The sequence below is a fragment of the Oncorhynchus mykiss genome, chromosome 28 (assembly GCF_057628025.1).
Source record: "Oncorhynchus mykiss isolate SJ-2025 chromosome 28, ASM5762802v1, whole genome shotgun sequence".
Lineage (NCBI taxonomy): Eukaryota > Metazoa > Chordata > Actinopteri > Salmoniformes > Salmonidae > Oncorhynchus > Oncorhynchus mykiss.
Genome location: NC_143049.1, coordinates 33698200 through 33717598, shown reverse-complemented (window position 1 = coordinate 33717598; position 19399 = coordinate 33698200). Strand labels below are relative to the sequence as shown.

Genomic DNA, 19399 nt, shown 5'->3' with positions numbered 1-19399 from the left:
TTAGTAACTTGATCTTATCACACCCAAGTTGTCAACATTTGTCCTCTTGGGACCACTACTACCAATTATTCATATGTATAAAATAAATTCCAAAATCCAAACCTCATTATTAGATTTATAATGCCTTTGAGATTTGCATATATCCATAAAGCTATAAGTCACCTTCATCGTCCCAAAAAAACGTATTTTTAGCTTTGCCCCCCTTTCTGAAGAACCGTTGATAACCGTAATGCGTCAGTGATAAGAATTCTCAGGAATCCGTGATTCCTGCTTTCTGGCGTCCTCTCATACTGAATTGATATTAACCAACGTGTTTATTTTTTTCTTGCTCTCCCGCCGTCTGTCAGGTTTGTGACGTCAGAGGAGAAGAAGAAGCAGGGCATCCAGCGGGACAACGAGGTGCTGCTCCAGAGACGTAAGGACCAGATTCAGCCCGGGGGGGCAACGCTCAGCGTCACCGTGCCCTACAGGGTTATTGACCAGCCCCTCAAACTAGCACCGCAGGACTGGTGAGTCACCACCACCAGACATGATCATTTGTCATCTTCCATATATATGTTCCACTCTGTATCGTCACCAGGACATGACGGCCAAGTGGAAACCATTCAGACTGGGCTAAAAATAAAATCTGTGAGCACCACACAAATGTAGGAGCACCAGAAAAATACATGTTTCTAGTTGATTGAGATATTGCCTACTTTGGGCCTATATGAATCATACTTAGTTTTAAAGCACATATTTTGAAGAAGGTATCCATTTTACTTTTACTTTCTGTGCCATACCCACCAAATGTTTGCATATACTGGTAATGATACCAGGTTGTTAGTAGGGTTGCACGATTTGAGCAAAAAATCTAATTGCAATTTTTCTACCAAATATTGCTTTTTGACTTGTGAACTGTTTGAGTCATAGAATAATCATTATATTTCTATGGTTGGTATTTGGCATGACAAGAAATGGAAAAAGCCAGGTAGGAGTTATGTCAGGGTAGGAACCAAAGTGTTGGTCAGTGTTTCCCAGGGGACCCTAATCACATTTGAATAAAAGATTCAGAACTGCCGTTGCATAAACATGCTCATCTACACCACTGGTACCAACCTGTATTAGAGCTAAAGTTTGCTTTGCCCTAGCTAAATGGCATTTAGTTAGCGATTTAACATTATTTTAGGCACATACCAGCTTCCGTTAACTAACCTGGGTTTTGCATAGAGCAAGATGCACAAACTAATACTATAATAGAGAACATGTTGACTTATATTTAGAAGCAACGTGGAAAGCAGCATCGTTTTTTGTTTTTGGAAGAATATGTTGAGTGCATGAATTCGACAGCATGCTGAGAAAATAAACAGCATGGACGAGCTGTGTGCTGTGCTGCTTGAGGGGCTTGGTGTCTTCTGGTCCAGGAACTGGAAGCAAGCAGCCGCGGTAGGCAGCCTGTCTTGTTTGAGTAGCCGTGCACCGGGAGTCTCAAACCTAAGACCCCTGGGCCAGATGTGGCCTGTGCCAATTTTAATGCGACCCATGGTTGTCTTAGTCCCCCAAAAATCAAAAGTACTGCAGTGCATCTCCTTCTCGTGGACTGCACCAGATTTGCCTGTTCTTGCTTTGAGATGTTAGCCCACTCTTCCACCAAGGCGCCTGCAAGTTCCCGGACATTTCTGGGGGGAATGGCCCTAGCCCTCACCCTCCGATCCAGCAGATCCCAGACGTGCTCAATGGCATTGATCTGGGCTCTTTGCTGGCCATGGCAGAACACTGACATTCCTGTCTTGCAGGAAATCACGCACAGAAAGATCAGTATGGCTGGTGGCATTGTCATGCTGGAGGGTCATGTCAGGATGAGCCTGCAGGAAGGGTACCACATGAGGGAGGAGGATGTCTTCCCTTTAATGCACAGTGTTTAGATTGCCTGCAATGACAAGCTCAGTCCGATGATGCTGTGACACACCGCCACAGACCGTGACGGACCCTCCAATTCCAAATCGATCCCGCTCCAGAGTACAGGCCTCGGTGTAACGCTCATTCCTTCGATGATAAACGCGAATCCGACCATCACCCCTGGTGAGACACAACCGCGACTCGTCAGTGAAGAGCACTTTTTGCTAGTCCTGTCTGGTCCAGCAACGGTGGATTTCTGCCCATAGGCGACGTTGTTGCCGGTGATGTCTGGTGAGGACCTGCCTTACAACAGGCCAACAAGCCCTCAGTCCAACATCTCTCAGCCTATTGCGGACAGTTTGAGCACTGATGGAGGGATTGTACGTTCCTGGTGTGACTCGGGCAGTGGTTGCCATCCTGTACCTGTCCCGCAGGTGTGATGTTCAGCTGTACCGATCCTGTGCAGGTGTTACGTGTGATCGGCCACTGCGAGGAAGTTCAGCTGTCTTTCCTGTCTCCCTGTAGCGCTGTCTTAGCCGTCTCATAGTACGGACATTGCAATTTATTGCCCTGGCCACATCTGCAGTCCTCATGCCTCCTTGCAGCATGCCTAAGGCACGTTCACACAGATGAGCAGGGACCCTGGGCATCTTTCTTTTGGTGTTTTTCAGAGTCTGTAGAAAGGTCTCTTTAGTGTCCTACGTTTTCATAACTGTGACCTTAATTGCCTACCGTCTGTAAGCTGTTAGTCTTATTAATGACCGTTCCACAGGTGCATGTTCATGAATTGTTTATGGTTAATTGAACAAGTATGGGAAACAGTGTTTTACAATGAAGATCTGTGAAGTTAATTGGATTTTTATGAATTATCTTTGAAAGACAGGGTCCTGAAAAGGGAGTTTATATGATCGACAGTACCTGACAATATTGTTGTAATTCTTGGCTGTACATGAAAGTACCCTACATCCACATACTGCTACCCCACTTTAGCAACCAGCCCCTCAAAAGTTTACAAAATGACTATCTAAATCTGGCTTACAATGCATACTGCCATTTTACTGGACTATACACATTCAGTACAGTGACATGTTGTATTATTTGTCTATTGGGTTTGTGTTTAATTAAGCAATAAGGCCCGAAGAGGTGTGGTATATGGCCAATATACCACGGCCAAGGGCTATTCTTACGCACGATGCAACGCAGAGTGCCTGAACATGGCCCTTAGCCGTGGTATATTGGCCATATATTACACCTCCCCAGGCCTTATTGATTAAATATAACCCAGAGGTGCCTTATTGCTATAATTAACTGGATATCAATGTAATTAGAGCAGTAAAAATAAATGTTTTTTTTCATGCCCATGGTATACGGTCTGATATACCATGGCTGTCAGCCGATCAGTATTCAGGACTCAAACCACAGTTTAATTTTAGTTTAAAATGTGTGTTACTTCGCATGTGTGAATTGGATATGTTTTTAGTTTGTTTTGCATATTTCAACTCCCTCTGAGTCGCCTTTTTGGAGAGTTGGGTCATGGCCAGGGTCTGCCGTTACCAACTACGACCCTGGATCAATTATGGTTTAAGTGCCTTGCTCGAGCCCATCGACAGATTTTTCACCTAGTCAGCTCGGGTCTGCGAACCTGCAACCTTGCGGTCACTGGCTGTCCACCGCCCATGAAAAATTCACCCGCAATCTGCAATCAGAATTTCTGCCAGGGCTAGAAAGTTGATATTAACTTTGTGTTGTGCAGGGATCGTGTGGTGGCTGTGTTCGTGCAGGGCCCTGCCTGGCAGTTCAAAGGTTGGCCTTGGCTGTTGCCTGACGGATCTCCTGTGGACATTTTTGCTAAAAGTGAGTTTCCTCCCATTTCTCTTGCTGTTATACACATGGGTAGCATTTTTGACAAGGTAATTGAATTTCTTGTTGCAGGTAACTACTGGTAATTAGTATGGTTACCCAGTTAAATTGCCACTCATACGGGTCTTTGGCTCCTAACCTGTTATACCTGTTGAATGAATTGGACTTAGGTGAATGCATATTTGCAAGCTAACCTGTACAACCCAAGTCTCAACTAGTATTGGTCCTACCTAATCGACTGTGTGGTTGTGGTCGCCTGCAGTAAGAGCCTTTCATCTGAAGTATGACGAGCAGAAGATGGATCCCAACGTTCAGAAGTGGGATGTCACCGTGTTGGAGCTGAGCCACCACAAGCGCCATCTCGACCGGCCCATGTTTCTGAAGTTTTGGGAGACCCTCGACAGGTGTGTTCTTGAAAGCACATTTGTGCACATGTATGCTCGTGACACAATGGGGTTGATATTAAACCCACCTCTGTCATGTACCCTCCGCTCCCTCTAATCTGGGATGTATTTTCAATAAAATGTCTGTGGAAAATTATTTAAGAGGGGGGAAAAAGTGGAAGGTTTCTGTGTAGATGGGTTATTGTACATGTTAGCACTCGTGTACATGGAGCTAAATAATCTCTGTAAATGTTCTCTGTTCTCTGACACGGTTGGGATGTACAGTATATTTGAATAAGATGACATTGTAGAATGCATGAGCTCCTACTGACCAGGTGTTCTCGTCCTGTTACCACCTACAGATACATGGTGAAACACAAGTCCCACCTGAGGTTCTGAGCCTGGACCGTGGCCTCCTTCCTCCACAGGTCCCGTCAAGGCATTTATAAACCCCCTGCCGCAAACCTAGCCCCCCCTTCCTCCTCCCTGCCAGGACTACCTCTAGAAGAGACTGGGTACCCTACTAGCACTTTGGGCTCCAAGAAAAAGCCCCGTGTTCAGATAGTCCTTCAGGAAAATACCTTCTACCTGGTCTCCATAGTTACAAGCAGCAGATGCAGTATGTCACTCTGGACATGGGGAGGGGAAGTTGGAGCTTCCAATGTTTTTTCAAGTTCTAATGTAAAAAAATGAAAAACAACTATATCAAAACTATTTTCTAACATCAGAGCATCTTACTGTGGAGACCGAGGTTGAAGAGAGAGCGAGATGGAGAGAGAGAGTGGACGAGGGGGGATGGATAGATGGAGGTGAGAGAAGAAACCTCTTCTCCTACTATTTCCTTTGTGAAATGAATCCTGTACATTCCATGTGAAACATGAGCTGGCTAAGAAGCCCTTCGGAAAATCTGGGTGGTGCAAATTAAAATCATTGCTAACCATAAAGGATATGAGACCTCTGTCAGATTCATTTTCCTGTGTTTTTATTTTCTTAAAGGAACCCCCCAAGCTGCCTCTCAAATGGCACCCTACTCCATATACAGCACACTACTTTGTCTACCCAGTGTCTAAACACAGGGCCCCAGTCAAAGGTAGTGCACTACGAATGGAATATGGTGCCATTTGTGACAGAAACCCAGTTTGACAAAGTGTAGGTAGGCAGCCCATAGAGAATTATAGAGGGCTCTCTTTGTTTCTGTTGTTATGGTGTCAAAGTGCACAGGCAGCGCCATTGATGACATCTCCATTTTTGAAGTCGTGAATTTTCTTCATCTACTACTTCTGAGTTGGGAAACAAAGGGTACGCCGTGTCACCTGGAGTCTGATGTTTGAACAAGGCGAAGGTTGATTTACTGCCACCTGCAGTTATGGAATGTTTGCTCACCAGCTAAATTAATTTGCTGATCCCTTCTGGTGACCTGGATGGATTTTGCAATCCTTAAGACATAGGAAGTCCCACCAAGTTGACTACTTGAAAATGGTGGAGGTCCTCAATGGCTCTTCTTTTGGGGCACTATGATGCAGCCCTATAGCATCTGACTGATGTCCCATGCGATCCAAATGTATATATGATATAAGAGCCAAACTTTCCGAAAACAGACTTTGAAGAAAATCAAAAAAGCTATTCTCTTATTGATGCATATCAAAGATCTTTATGATTCAGTGGGATTGATGTGTCAATTCCAGCCTTGGCTCAAAAGTGTTTTTTTTTGTGCTGTGCAAATGAAAGGAATGATGACGAACATTGCGTTATGTTATGTGTTCACAGTGCAAATAGATCATAAAGCTGGTAGAGGAACGTCTTGATTGTGTTGCTGTTTACTTCTACCTTTACCATGCAGAGATGGGTTTTTCCTGCCCACATGATCTGAACCCCACTAGGGCCCATTTTTGTCCTGGCTACATATAGTTATGAAAACTGAACTTAACACAATACAGTAGTAACATAATATTACCTGTCTTACTGACATTTACTGTTGGTAAATGGAACAGTGGATTTGAAGAATAGTCTTAAGTTTATTAAAAATGGGTGTGTAATCAGCTAGCTTTGTAAAATAAAATACCTCAGCATATCAGCTACTTTAGAACAACAACAACTCCTGTGCCAGTGTCTAAAATGTGGTGTGAAAAAGACATGGTGAGTCAACCAATTGTTGCCCAATGAGTCAGACTACTTTTTTTTGTAACTAGGCAAGTCAGTTAAGGACATTCTCATTTACAATGACGGCCTAGGAACAGTGGGTTAACTGCCTTGTTCAGGGGCAGAATGACAGATTTTTACCTTGTCAGTTCAGGGATTCGATCTAGCAACATTTCGGTTACTGGCCCAATGATCTAACCACTAGACTACCTGCCGCCCCAAAATGTACAGCACCCTGAAAGGGAACCTTGCCCACTTATACTGGAACACATCCAGGTAGTAGTGTCGACGAAGGAGAACTGAGCAGATCAGACTTCCTGTAAATTCAGAACCATGTCTCTGGGTCCTATTCATTAGATGCCAAACGGAAGAAAGCAGACAAACTTTAAGGGGCGTCATGCAGTTGTCCAAAATGAAACGCTAGTCTTCCGTCAACTCGAATTGTGTTAGTCACATGCTTGGTAAAAACAACAGGCGTAGGTAGACGAACAGTGAAATGTTTACTTACAGGGCCTTCCCAACAATACAGAGAACATTGAGAGAAAAAAAACTAAAAACAATTGCCGAATTGGTCTGGAGCCCGTAAAATGGCTGCTATACATTGCAGCACCATTCTAAGAGCTTCCATGTGCAAGAATGTAGATGACACTGGTGTAATAAATGACCAGCCACACACTGTGGTTATGTTATTATGGGACGTGAAGGTGAACTGACCAAATCAAGATTGATTGACTGGGAGGGGGGGGTGGAGTTGTTGAAATTGAATATCTGATCTCATCACTGGCAGTGCCACAGTTTGTGACCATCTTTGGTCAGATGATACATTTTTATAAATAGGTAGGAATGTTGAGTCATAATTTAGAAACAAGTTTCAAAAACAACCCCCAGCAGCACAGAGGTAAGTTACAACATTAACGCATAACATTGGCCAGGTAAAGTCCAGGAGTGGAGCTGGCCAGACAAGATGTCTTGCTCACCTGAAGGGTGGTGCGGATGCAGCAGATCAGTGACGTCAGTCAGCTAAACTCTGGGTGTGGTAAAGTGGGGGTGTTTACCACACCCAGAGCTTTAATGTAGCTCTAGCCTACATCATTTTACAAACTCTAAAACGCTATTTTGGAGAACAGCAATAAACAAATGACCCCACACGTGAATTATCACCGCAATATTAGGTTTAAATGTCTGGAATGTCGTGTACAATGTACTACTGAACCTTAAACATACTACTTTACTTGTGAAACTGCGCGAGCAGTGCAACATGAAATGGACGCATATAATACATATGTTATCACGTCTCAAGGCCGAATTCAAAAACCGATATCAATGTGAAAGTAACCAGAGCATTAAACCGTGGACTGCGAATATAAACTATGCTAGATAACTACAACACATGCATTGAAATAACAGGCATACATTAAAGGATTTACTTAGGCCTACAATTGACAAGGACGTATGAAGACACAAACGACCAAAGAATTGAGAAAATCGTAAAATACAAAAGGAAAATCTACACATTAAGGCCTCGCGTGCTGCCTCCGTACAGGTAGACATTAGAGGAGCTCCGTGGCGTGTGGCTGAATGGACAGCGTCTATGTCTAGTAGCTACAATTATTCAGTTTGTGGCCAGTTAGACATTTTTGGGGCACGGTTGAGTAAGTAGCCTACAATGCTTATATGCAAGTCATAACCGGCACGCAGATCTTTAGAGATGTTAGGATCAATTATTTGTATTTCTACTTTGCACATTCTTCCATTGCAAATCTACCATTCCAGTGTTTTACTTGCTATATTGTATTTACTTTGCCACCATGGTAAACTTTGCTCACATCGTATATAGACTTGTTTATACTGTATTATTGACTGTTTGTTTTACTCCATGTGTAACTCTGTGTCGTTGTATGTGTCGAACTGCTTTGCTTTATCTTGGCCAGGTCGCAGTTGTAAATGAATACTTGTTCTCAACTTGCCTACCTGGTTAAATAAAGGTGAAATAAAAAATGTAAAAATTCAATTGTAAATTGGCACTCACATGGAAAAGGTTACCCACCGCCTGCTATTGGCTGTATGAAGCCACCCTCGTGGAACGGCGCATACAGTGTACTATGACAGTGTCCTCTCGTGTGATTCCCACCAAAATTGTTGCTCTGCATTCAGATCAGTGTTGCCAACTCCTCAGTAAGGAAAGTAGCTTTTGCCTGTCTGAAAAGTCGCTAAGTGACGTCTATACATTTGCATAATTGGCAATGTGCATGATGGACGCTGAAGGAGAGAGGAATAACTTCGTAGGAGAGACAAAAAGTGAGTAAAAAAACACCCTAAATATGTTTAGAATGACAAATTAACTTTCTTCTGTCGATTCTTTTTTTTTTTTATGTCACAATTCCAACCCTCCTCCTTTATCCGGGCTTGGGACCGACAAAAGTGAATATAACACATTAGATCTGGTAGGTAGCCTAGTGGTTAGAGCGTTGTACTAGTAACTGAAAGGTTGCAAGATCGAATCCCTGAGCTGGCAAGGTAAAAATCTGTCGTTCTACCCCTGAACAAGGCAGTTAACCCACTGTTCCTAGGCCGTCATTGAAAATAAGAATTTGAACTGACTTGCTTAGTTTAATAAAGGTTACATTTTTTTTAAATTAACAAAACAGTTTTAACAGCAAGAAGTAAAAAGGCCCAACTAAGTAATCATTAATGATTTGCATTATCTCAATTATCATTCGGTCACTGCATGACAATGCACATTTGTTATAGCCTACAATTGTTATTGTCTTTGAAGCCAAAAACAGGACATGTACTTGTGGGAAATGCTCTAAATGGCAAGTTGTTTATTTTCATACCAATAGGCCTACATGAAACCAACATTACACTAGCCTACTGGGACGAATACATGAAAATAACAATTAAGCTTACAGCTATTACAACATATATTTGTAATAGCAATAAAACAGCTTTTGGCTTTGAATGGTCACCAAAAAGGAGGGCTCGCTACCTCCCAATTCCCAAGGAATTAACCCCTATCAGACTACAACAAGGTTTACAAGACCAAGTTCAAATGCAGTCATCAAATTCAAAGCAATCGGCACACTGCTGCCTAAAAGGGATTGGAATGCTTTGAGTCTATTTCTCTTGTTGTGGCCTACTTCACATCGTTGGTCTTGAGCTAGGGTATACCCGTGCATACCCAACTGATATAGGCTTAGATAGAACTAACAGTGGTACCAGGTGTGTAGTAGTAGGTGTCTTGGTCCTGGATGGATAGCTCTTTACTATCCATCCATCAAGCTTGGATTTGTCGTTGTGGCTTTGTGCTTGGATTGTAGGAGTTGAGCAGGTGAAGGAAGGTGTTGGCTTTATAAAGGGCTGTGCTACCCACTAAAGCAGGGGTGTATTCATTAGTGCATACCGTAGCAAACCGTTTATCAGGAAACAGTTTTGCCATAAAAATAAGCATTTCTTATTGGACAAGTTGAGGTTAATCCCGCCTCGTTTCTACAATTTCCTTTGATTTGACTCCTAGTGAATACTCCCCTGGATGTCTTCCCTTTCAATGGGAGTCATCCGTTGCCAGATGAATGACAATGGATGGTGATGGATGATGATTGTTCGACAGCGCACGCACAAACAGTCGTCCGTCTTTTTACTTGTCAAACACGATTTAATCCGTGTTCATGCGTCTGAGTGTGGCCATAGTCATATGTAAATCCTCTTCTCTCTCCCTTCTTGTTTTTATACCTCCTCCTTGGCCTAGACGGCATCCCTATCACCGCCCGCAATCACAGGGCTCTCCAGAGGGTGGTGCGGTCTGCCCAACGCATCACCTGGGCACACTGCCCTTCAGGACACTTACAGCACCCGATGTCACAGGAAGGCCAAAAAGATCATTAAGGACATCAACCGCCCGAGCCACTGCCTGTTCACCCTATTATCGTCCAGAAGGCGAGGTCAGTACAGGTGCATCAAAGCTGGGACCCGAGAGACTGAAAAACAGCTTCTATCTCAAGGCCATCAGACTGTTAATTAGCCATCACTAGCTTTTAGAGGCTGCTGCCCTATATACTGTATATACACATGGAATCACTGGCCACTTTAATAATGGAACACTAGTCACTTTAATAACGTTTACATACTGCTTTACTCATCCCATATATATATATATACACACTGTTTTCTATTCTACTGTATTTTAGTCAATGCCACTCCGACATTGCTAGTCCTAATATTTACATATTTCTTAATTCCATTATTTTACTTTTAGATTTGTGTGTATTGTTTTGAATTGTTATATACTACTGCACTGTTGGAGCTAGGAACACAAGCGTTTCTCTACACCCGCAATAACATCTGCTAAATATGTGTGTGACCAATACGATTTGATTTAGTGTGTCTTTGTGTGCGTGTGACATTTATGTTAACTGGGCACCATATGTCCCTCCAATATGATGATGATGACCCTACTTGGCATGCAAAATGCCCACATTACATTGTTCAAGATGTTACATGTAAAATGTAACACACCTTGGAGCAATGATGGAGCTACGGCAATGGATGTCAGATTCTCTTGGACAGAGGAATGGATGTCAGATTCTCTTGGACAGAGGAATGGATGTCAGATTATCTTGGACAGAGGAATGGATGTCAGATTCTCTTGGACAGAGGAATGGATGTCAGAATCTCTTGGACAGAGGAATGGATGTCAGATTCTCTTGGACAGAGGAATGGATGTCAGATTCTCTTGGACAGAGGAATGGATGTCAGATTCTCTTGGACAGAGGAATGGATGTCAGATTCTCTTGGACAGAGGAATGGATGTCAGAATCTCTTGGACAGAGGAATGGATGTCAGATTCTCTTGGACAGAGAAATGGATGTCAGATTCTCTTGGACAGAGGAATGGATGTCAGATTCTCTTGGACAGAGGAATGGATGTCAGAATCTCTTGGACAGAGGAATGGATGTCAGATTCTCTTGGACAGAGAAATGGATGTCAGATTCTCTTGGACAGAGGAATGGATGTCAGATTCTCTTGGACAGAGGAATGGATGTCAGATTCTCTTGGACATTTCAAAAAGGAAAAACAGACAACACTCCCCAACAAATCACGTGTTTTGGTAGGCGGGGCATGAAATATGATCTGGAATTGTGCTGATATTTAGCTGGGGAAGAGGCGGATACAGCAATGATGACACTGTTGAGTGGTGTCTCATATCTGACTCCTCCTCTCTGTCCCAACTGAAGCCGGAACTTCTAGGCCTGATTTAAAAAATATATATAATACAAAATAAATATATTTTAAAAAATTGTTGGGTTGGGGGACTCAAATTACCGACATGGTCATCAGTTATCCTATTAAAAACATTTGATTCCACCCTACGGCAAAATGTGTTGAATTGCAGGAAATTAGTTATAAAACTGCTAAATCTACCCCATAGCAAAATGTGTGTGTGGGGCGGGGGGGGGGGGGGGGGGGGGTATGGATGTGGGTACAGTCCCAGGACCACTGTGCCCCCTCATGATCAACTCCATTTTCTTTATGGCCCCCAAAGCCATCAACTTGTAATTTAGCTGAGCTGACCTTTTAAGGATATCAGTCATGATTTTATTGTATGTTTATTTGTCTACTGAAACAGACCCATCACAGGAGTTTCTGATTTCCTAATGTTGTCAATGTCAACAGTGAAGGGCCAGGAATACCAATACCCCTCTGGACTGATTAGCAAGACTTGATTAGCTTTCAAGGCGGTTAATTTGACCAGCATGTGGTAAGCCTTAAAACTGCAGGTACATGACTGTCAAAGGGGTGTTTTAATGGTGTCATGTCTTTAATGGTGTCAAAGGTCTTTGTTTCTGGCCATTTTGAGCCTGTAATCAAACCCTCAAATGCTGATGCTCCAGATACTCAACTAGTCAAAAGAAGGCCAGTTTTATTTCTTCTTTAAATCAGTTTTCAGCTGTGCTAACATAATTGCAAAAGGGTTTTCTAATGATTAATTATCCTTTTAAAATGATAAACTTGGATTAGCTAACACAACGTGCCATTGGAACACAGGAGAGATGGTTGCTGATAATGGGCCTCTATACGCCTATGTAGATATTTCATAATAAATCTGCAGTTTCCAGCTACAATAATCATTTACAGCATTAACAAAGTCTACACTATATTTCTTATTTTAATGGACAAAAAATGTGCTTTTTAAGTGACCCCAAACTTTTGAACAGTCTGTTTATTTATAACCTACTAGGCAGGGTCAATTCCTTACACATTTAGACAGCCAATACATCTCTGTTGCTAGGCAGGAACATAGTTGGCTCCTCTCACTGGTGAAGTCATGGCCCTTCCTGATTCTAGAACTTTCGTGGGCGTGGAAGTGTGTGTGAGATAGGACTGTAGTAGGAGGGTCTTTGGGGTGGGCCCCTCTGTGTGAGAGGACTGTAGTAGTAGGGTCTTTGGGGTGGGCCCCTCTGGCCCCCCTCCCAGAGGTTTCTTCTCACTTCAACTTTTGACTTGACCTCAAGCCAAATTCCTCGCTCCTCCGTAGTTCCTCAGCTGGCCTGCCTTATCAGAGACTAACTAGACTCCTCCCTAGTTCCTCAGCTGGCCTGCCTTATCAGAGACTAACTAGACTGTTGAATTCCTCACTCCTCCCTAGTTCCTCAGCTGGCCTGCCTTATCAGAGACTAACTAGACTGTTGAATTCCTCACTCCTCCCTAGTTCCTCAGCTGGCCTGCCTTATCAGAGACTAACTAGACTGTTGAATTCCTCACTCCTCCCTAGTTCCTCAGCTGGCCTGCCTTATCAGAGACTAACTAGACTGTTGAATTCCTCACTCCTCCCTAGTTCCTCAGCTGGCCTGCCTTATCAGAGACTAACTAGACTGTTGAATTCCTCGCTCCTCCCTAGTTCCTCAGCTGGCCTGCCTTATCAGAGACTATCTAGACTGTTGAATTCCTCACTCCTCCCTAGTTCCTCAGCTGGCCTGCCTTATCAGAGACTATCTAGACTGTTGAATTCCTCGCTCCTCCGTAGTTCCGCTGCTGGCCTGCCTTATCAGAGACTAACTGTTGCCCTTCGCCTTCCTTAGTAACTCTCCGTACGCATTCCTTATTGAACCTTCATTGACACAGAACATAAACCGTTATCATATGTGTAACGTAACTGACTTGCCTAGTTTAAATAAAAGGTGAAATAAGTCATCAACAAGTTATTTTATATAGTGACAGGAATAAGTATATTTCTAGTTAGAAGCCAACAACGTAAAACAGAAAAACAAGAGAAGGAGCCAGCTGGTGCCTGCTTCCTTTAAAGAGGTCCCTGGTGTGTTTATCTAACGTTTAACATGTGTATGCTCTCCCTCTAGTTCACAGACACTGTTTTAATGGGCTCCGAGTCGGATTTACGACTCAAATTAATGAAGCTGCTGGGATCGGGGCAAACACAAAAGCTAAAGCCCGGTGTCCCTTTAAAGAAAAGGAACAGGATATCTATGAGCCGTGACCCAGAAAGGTTCCTGCAGCACATTGTAATTGGTCCATGGAGAATTGCTTTTTTCCAGTTAGGATGGAGTGACAGTTTTAAAGGCACAATCTGGGATATTAATGATTTATACCCATTGCTTCTTGAATAATATAGGTTAATGCCTCATGGGCTTAGAAATGTTTCTTCCCCTATCATACCCCAAAATACAAGGTACTCCGTTGATTAGCTCCATCTATACATTTTGAGAGTAGTTTCAATTCCCCAGCACAATTTCTCAGCTTTTTACCGAACCAAGTGGTGGGTCTGTCGTTTCTGTCATGAAACAAACTAAGGATTGTGTATGTAATGCTACTCTGTATGTTGATGCTGTGTCTTATCATGTTGAATTAAGATTCAAGTAGGCATGTTATTGGCAGCTATTCTCATGGGTAGAGACCCTACTGCTCAGCCTGATACGTGACACACGGGAAATGTCACTTGTTTACTGGGTTTTTTCTCCAGATGAACGTATTAAAATTAATCTGCCGTGGTTTTTATCACGTTTGAGCGTGTCATTTGACATCTGATGTAACTTTGTTTGAGAATGCGGGAGAATCATTAAGGTACACTGTAGAGGAGAATGCCTGTCAACGGCAACAGGCACCCATTTGCTATGCACAGTAAACTGACTATAGTCACACCATCCGTTATCTCCAGTATATCTCTGCTCCATCTATTCCACATGGTTGGTAGTTATGGTTACGCACACAATCGTACAGTTGCTGGTATTAAAAATTCCCTCCTCAACAGGAGGACATCCTTCCTGTTCCTTGCTCGACTGCATAGTCTGCATATTCATTTTGTTACGGGAAAAAAAAAAAAAGAATGGCTCACCTATTCCACTCCAACTGTCACCTTGTTTCAATAGTGGGATCATGTGCGCTTCTGGTGTGAAAAATCCTCCTCGCTTGTGTTTGTAGGGTACATCAAACCTATGATGAATATCAAACACATAACCAGACTGACAGTTTCAGGACCGTTCTCCCTCCACAATTGATTAGATAGCTTTGACCTTTGAGCCATGAACGATCGTAGAGGCAGGTGGGTGATGGGAGAGGGAATGGGACTCTGTAGAGGTGGGTGATGGGACCCTGTAGAAGTGGGTGATGGGACCCTGTAGAAGTGGGTGATGGGACCCTGTAGAGGTGGGTGATGGGACTCTGTAGACATGGGTGATGGGACCTGTAGAGTCCCATTCCCTCTCCAATCATCCACCTCTAGGTCCCATTTCCTCACCCCCACGTCTACAGTCCCATCACCCACCTCTACAGGGTCCCATCACCCACCTCTACAGGGTCCCATCATCCACCTCTACAGGGTCCCATCACCCACCTCTACGGAGTCCCTTCACCCACCTCTACAGAGTCCCATTCCCTCACCCCCACGTCTACAGTCCCATCACCCACCTCTACAGAGTCCCATCACCCACCTCTACAGGGTCCCATCACCCACCTCTACAGGGTCCCATCACCCACCTCTACAGGGTCCCATCACCCACCTCTACAGGGTCCCATTCTCCCTCCCATCACCCACCTCTACAGAGTCCCATCACCCACCTCTACAGGGTCCCATTCTCCCTCCCATCACCCACCTCTACAGAGTCCCATCACCCACCTCTACAGGGTCCCATTCTCCCTCCCATCACCCACCTCTACAGAGTCCCATCACCCACCTCTACAGGGTCCCATCACCCACCTCTACAGGGTCCCATCACCCACCTCTACAGGGTCCCATCACCCACCTCTACAGGGTCCCATCACCCACCTCTACAGAGTCCCATCACCCACCTCTACAGGGTCCCATCACCCACCTCTACAGGGTCCCATCACCCACCTCTACAGAGTCCCATCACCCACCTCTACAGAGTCCCATCACCCACCTCTACAGGGTCCCATCACCCACCTCTACAGGGTCCCATCACCCACCTCTACAGAGTCCCATCACCCACCTCTACAGAGTCCCATCACCCACCTCTACAGAGTCCCATCACCCACCTCTACAGAGTCCCATCACCCACCTCTACAGAGTCCCATCACCCACCTCTACAGGGTCCCATCACCCACCTCTACAGGGTCCCATCACCCACCTCTACAGAGTCCCATCACCCACCTCTACAGAGTCCCATCACCCACCTCTACAGAGTCCCATCACCCACCTCTACAGAGTCCCATCACCCACCTCTACAGGGTCCCATTCTCCCTCCCATCACCCACCTCTACAGAGTCCCATTCCCTCTCCCATCACCCACCTCTACAGAGTCCCATCACCCACCTCTACAGGGTCCCATCACCCACCTCTACAGAGTCCCATCACCCACCTCTACAGGGTCCCATCACCCACCTCTACAGGGTCCCATCACCCACCTCTACAGAGTCCCATCACCCACCTCTACAGGGTCCCATCACCCACCTCTACAGAGTCCCATCACCCACCTCTACAGGGTCCCATCACCCACCTCTACAGGGTCCCATCACCCACCTCTACAGAGTCCCATCACCCACCTCTACAGAGTCCCATCACCCACCTCTACAGGGTCCCATCACCCACCTCTACAGAGTCCCATCACCCACCTCTACAGAGTCCCATCACCCACCTCTACAGAGTCCCATCACCCACCTCTACAGAGTCCCATCACCCACCTCTACAGAGTCCCATCACCCACCTCTACAGGGTCCCATCACCCACCTCTACAGGGTCCCATCACTCACCTCTACAGAGTCCCATCACCCACCTCTACAGGGTCCCATCACCCACCTCTACAGAGGGAGATCAGGAATATTTGTATAGTATGGCTGCTAATGCAGCATTCTAATGTACTCATACAGAGGCTGAGAATAACATCTCATAACATCTCATAGCATCTCATAACATCTCATAACATCTCATTTGTATCACGTACGATAGACAGAAATCTAACAGAAATCTAATCCTCCAAGAGTAATTGTTGTGGTGTATCTTACATTTCGAAATATCTGTGGAAAGAAGAATTTTGTACAATAAGGCTTTGAGAGTGGTGAAAAGCTTTATCTCCCCTTCCCCATTCTTCATAGATGGCATGCATCCCAAATGGCACCCTATTCCCTATATAGAGCACTACTTTAGACCAGAGCCCTATTCCCTATATAGTGCACTACTTTAGACCAGAGCCCTATTCCCTATATAGTGCACTACTTTTCACCATGGCCCACAGTAGTGCACTATGTAGAGATAGGGTGCCATTGGGCACGGCACAATGGGCTTTCAGCTTTGATAGGCACGTACGAGTCGTTCTCCGTGGTATCATCCTCAGGTCCGTCTCAGGGTTAATTGGATGCGCTTTCTCCAAATCCGTGGCTTTAGTGTTTCAGTCAGAGGAAGTATTTGTCCCGGAGGTGCTGCTGTGTTCATGTCATTTCCCCAGGTAGAAATGCAGATATTCAGGCAGATAGGATGTTCCCATGGCCCCTCCTCTGGTTCCCAGGCTCCGGGGCTCCAGACAGGGCCAGGGGGATACACCGTTCACGTCACAGCTTGGCTCACTGGAGGTCACAGACACAGCACTCGTCACAACCATCAGTCAGAATCAACACAACAAATTAGACTGAAGTCTTTTGGATCCGTGGTGAGATACAGAGCATTCAGAAAGTATTCAGACCCCTTCCCTTTTTCCACATTTTGTTACGTTGCAGCCTTACTCTGAAGGATTACATTTTTTAAAATCCTCATCAATTTACACACAATTCCCCAAAATGACAAAGTAAAAACAAGCTTATAGAATTTTAGCAAATGCATAAAAAAAAAAAAAAACATAAATAGCTTACTTATAGAATTATTCAGACCCTATGCTATGACACTCGAAATTGTGCTCAGGTGCATCCTGTTTCCATTGATCATCCTTGAGATGTTTCTACAATTTGATTGGAGTTCAGCTGTGGCAAATTCAATTGATTGGACATGATTTGGAAAAGAACACACCTGTCTATATATGGTCCCACAGTTGACAGTGCATGTCAGAGCAAAATCCAAGCCATGAGGTTGAAGGAATTGTCAGTAAAGCTCCGAGACAGGATTGTATCGAGGCACAGATCTGGGGAAGGGTACCAAAAAATATCTGCAGTCCCCAAAAACACAGTGGCCTCCATCATTCTTAAATGGAAGAAGTTTGGAACCATCAAGACTCTTCTTAGAGTTGGCCGCCTGGCCAAACTGAGCAATCGTTATTAGTTGTGGTCCATCTGTTGTTGTTATTAGTTGTAGTCCATCTGTTGTTGTTATTAATTGTAGTCCATCTGTTATTAGTTGTAGTCTTATCTGTTATTAGTTGTAGCCCATCTGTTGTTGTTATTAGTTGTAGTCCATCTGTTGTCATTAGTTGTAGTCTTATCTGTTGTTATTAGTTGTAGTATCTGTTATTAGTTGTAGTCCATCTGTTGTTATTAGTTGTAGTCCATCTGTTGTTATTAGTTGTAGTCTTATCTGTTGTTATTAGTTGTAGTATCTGTTATTAGTTGTAGTCCATCTGTTGTTATTAGTTGTAGTCCATCTGTTGTTGTTAGTTGTAGTCTTATCTGTTGTTATTAGTTGTAGTCCATCTGTTGTTGTTATTATGTGTAGATACAAAACCGAACGTAAAGTTCAGCAGGGCTAAACAGCAACTATGCAAAAACAAGATCCCACAATCTGAAGTGGGAAAAATGGCTACCTAAGTATGATCCCTAATCAGAGACCACGATAGACAGCTGCCTCTGATTGGGAACCATACCCGGCCAACAAAGAAATAGAAAAACTAGAATGCCCACCCAAATCACACCCCGACCTAACCAAATAGAGAAATAAAAGGGCTCTCTAAGGTCAGGGTACGACACCCTGGCCTTTTATTTATGAATATATATTATGAAAACTGGTGTCACTCTCTTCAATTCACTTTTGTGCTCTTCCTTTTTTCAAAATCACGAACAACATAACATTGAATCGTAGAATCACATCCCGTTGCATATTTACTTACGAGGTAATGCTTGTTTGTCTGCTGAGCTCATACACTCTCATTTCTAAAACCCACTTCATTTTTGTCTGGCTTTTCATGAGAACATCATATGGGGAGGCAAGGAAGATCACATTTGGAGGGGAATCTAACAGACATCTTTAATTTCAAATGAACAGATCGCAGTAAACAATCAGATGGGAGGATAAATTATATAAGACAACCAAATAAATAATATCTCTATCTGTCGATTTCTAAGGATGGTACATTTTCCACATCACTACTACCCAGTGATAAAGACAAATTAAATCCAGCTCCCAACACATTTCCTCCCCAGACAGGCACCACATATTGTCCGTGTTCAAAATGCATCTGTCCGTCCTTGTTTTCTTAAGGTAATCACAGGTCTAACATGGATTTGATAGCTGTAAGCATGGTAACCACCCTATTACTTGGGTAGGAAGGACGGATGTGTTTCTGGAGTATTGGAACAGCACCATTGTTTGAATCATAGCCTTCATCAGCTTGTGTATTACCAAGCCAGTTTGGGAGGGTACTGCATCATCATCAGCTGAGGGAAAACAACGATGGAAGAGGAGCTGAAGCAGGAATTGATGGAGAGGCAATTGAGCTTCCCCGTCAATCAAAAAGGACCAGGAATGAGAT

The 19399-nt window shown here is 44.0% G+C and overlaps 2 protein-coding genes and 1 long non-coding RNA gene across 4 annotated transcripts in view; 2 read left to right on the top strand and 1 right to left on the bottom strand.

Moving 5' to 3' along the window:
• Positions 1–5922, top strand: part of LOC110509019 (cell division cycle 73, Paf1/RNA polymerase II complex component, homolog (S. cerevisiae)) — a 34620-nt gene extending 28698 nt beyond the window's left edge. For both annotated transcript variants that reach the window (XM_021589960.3, XM_090225155.1), the window contains exons 14-17: positions 348–509; positions 3632–3732; positions 4001–4142; positions 4484–5922. In XM_021589960.3, the coding sequence (XP_021445635.1) occupies positions 348–509; positions 3632–3732; positions 4001–4142; positions 4484–4520 (442 nt within the window). In that variant the 3' untranslated portion in view covers positions 4521–5922. The remainder of the gene's footprint in view (positions 1–347; positions 510–3631; positions 3733–4000; positions 4143–4483) is intronic.
• The window catches only part of LOC110509022 (beta-1,3-galactosyltransferase 2), a 28915-nt gene extending 20323 nt beyond the window's left edge, over positions 1–8592 (bottom strand). Inside the window, exon 1 of the mRNA XM_036966380.2 lies at positions 8290–8592. The gene's annotated coding sequence lies outside the window, so the exon portion shown is untranslated. The remainder of the gene's footprint in view (positions 1–8289) is intronic.
• Positions 8383–11558, top strand: LOC149970837 (uncharacterized). The gene is made up of 2 exons (XR_016492782.1): positions 8383–8558; positions 10009–11558. It is a non-coding gene; the product is annotated as an uncharacterized LOC149970837 (long non-coding RNA).
• The last annotated feature ends 7841 nt before the right edge of the window (positions 11559–19399 follow it).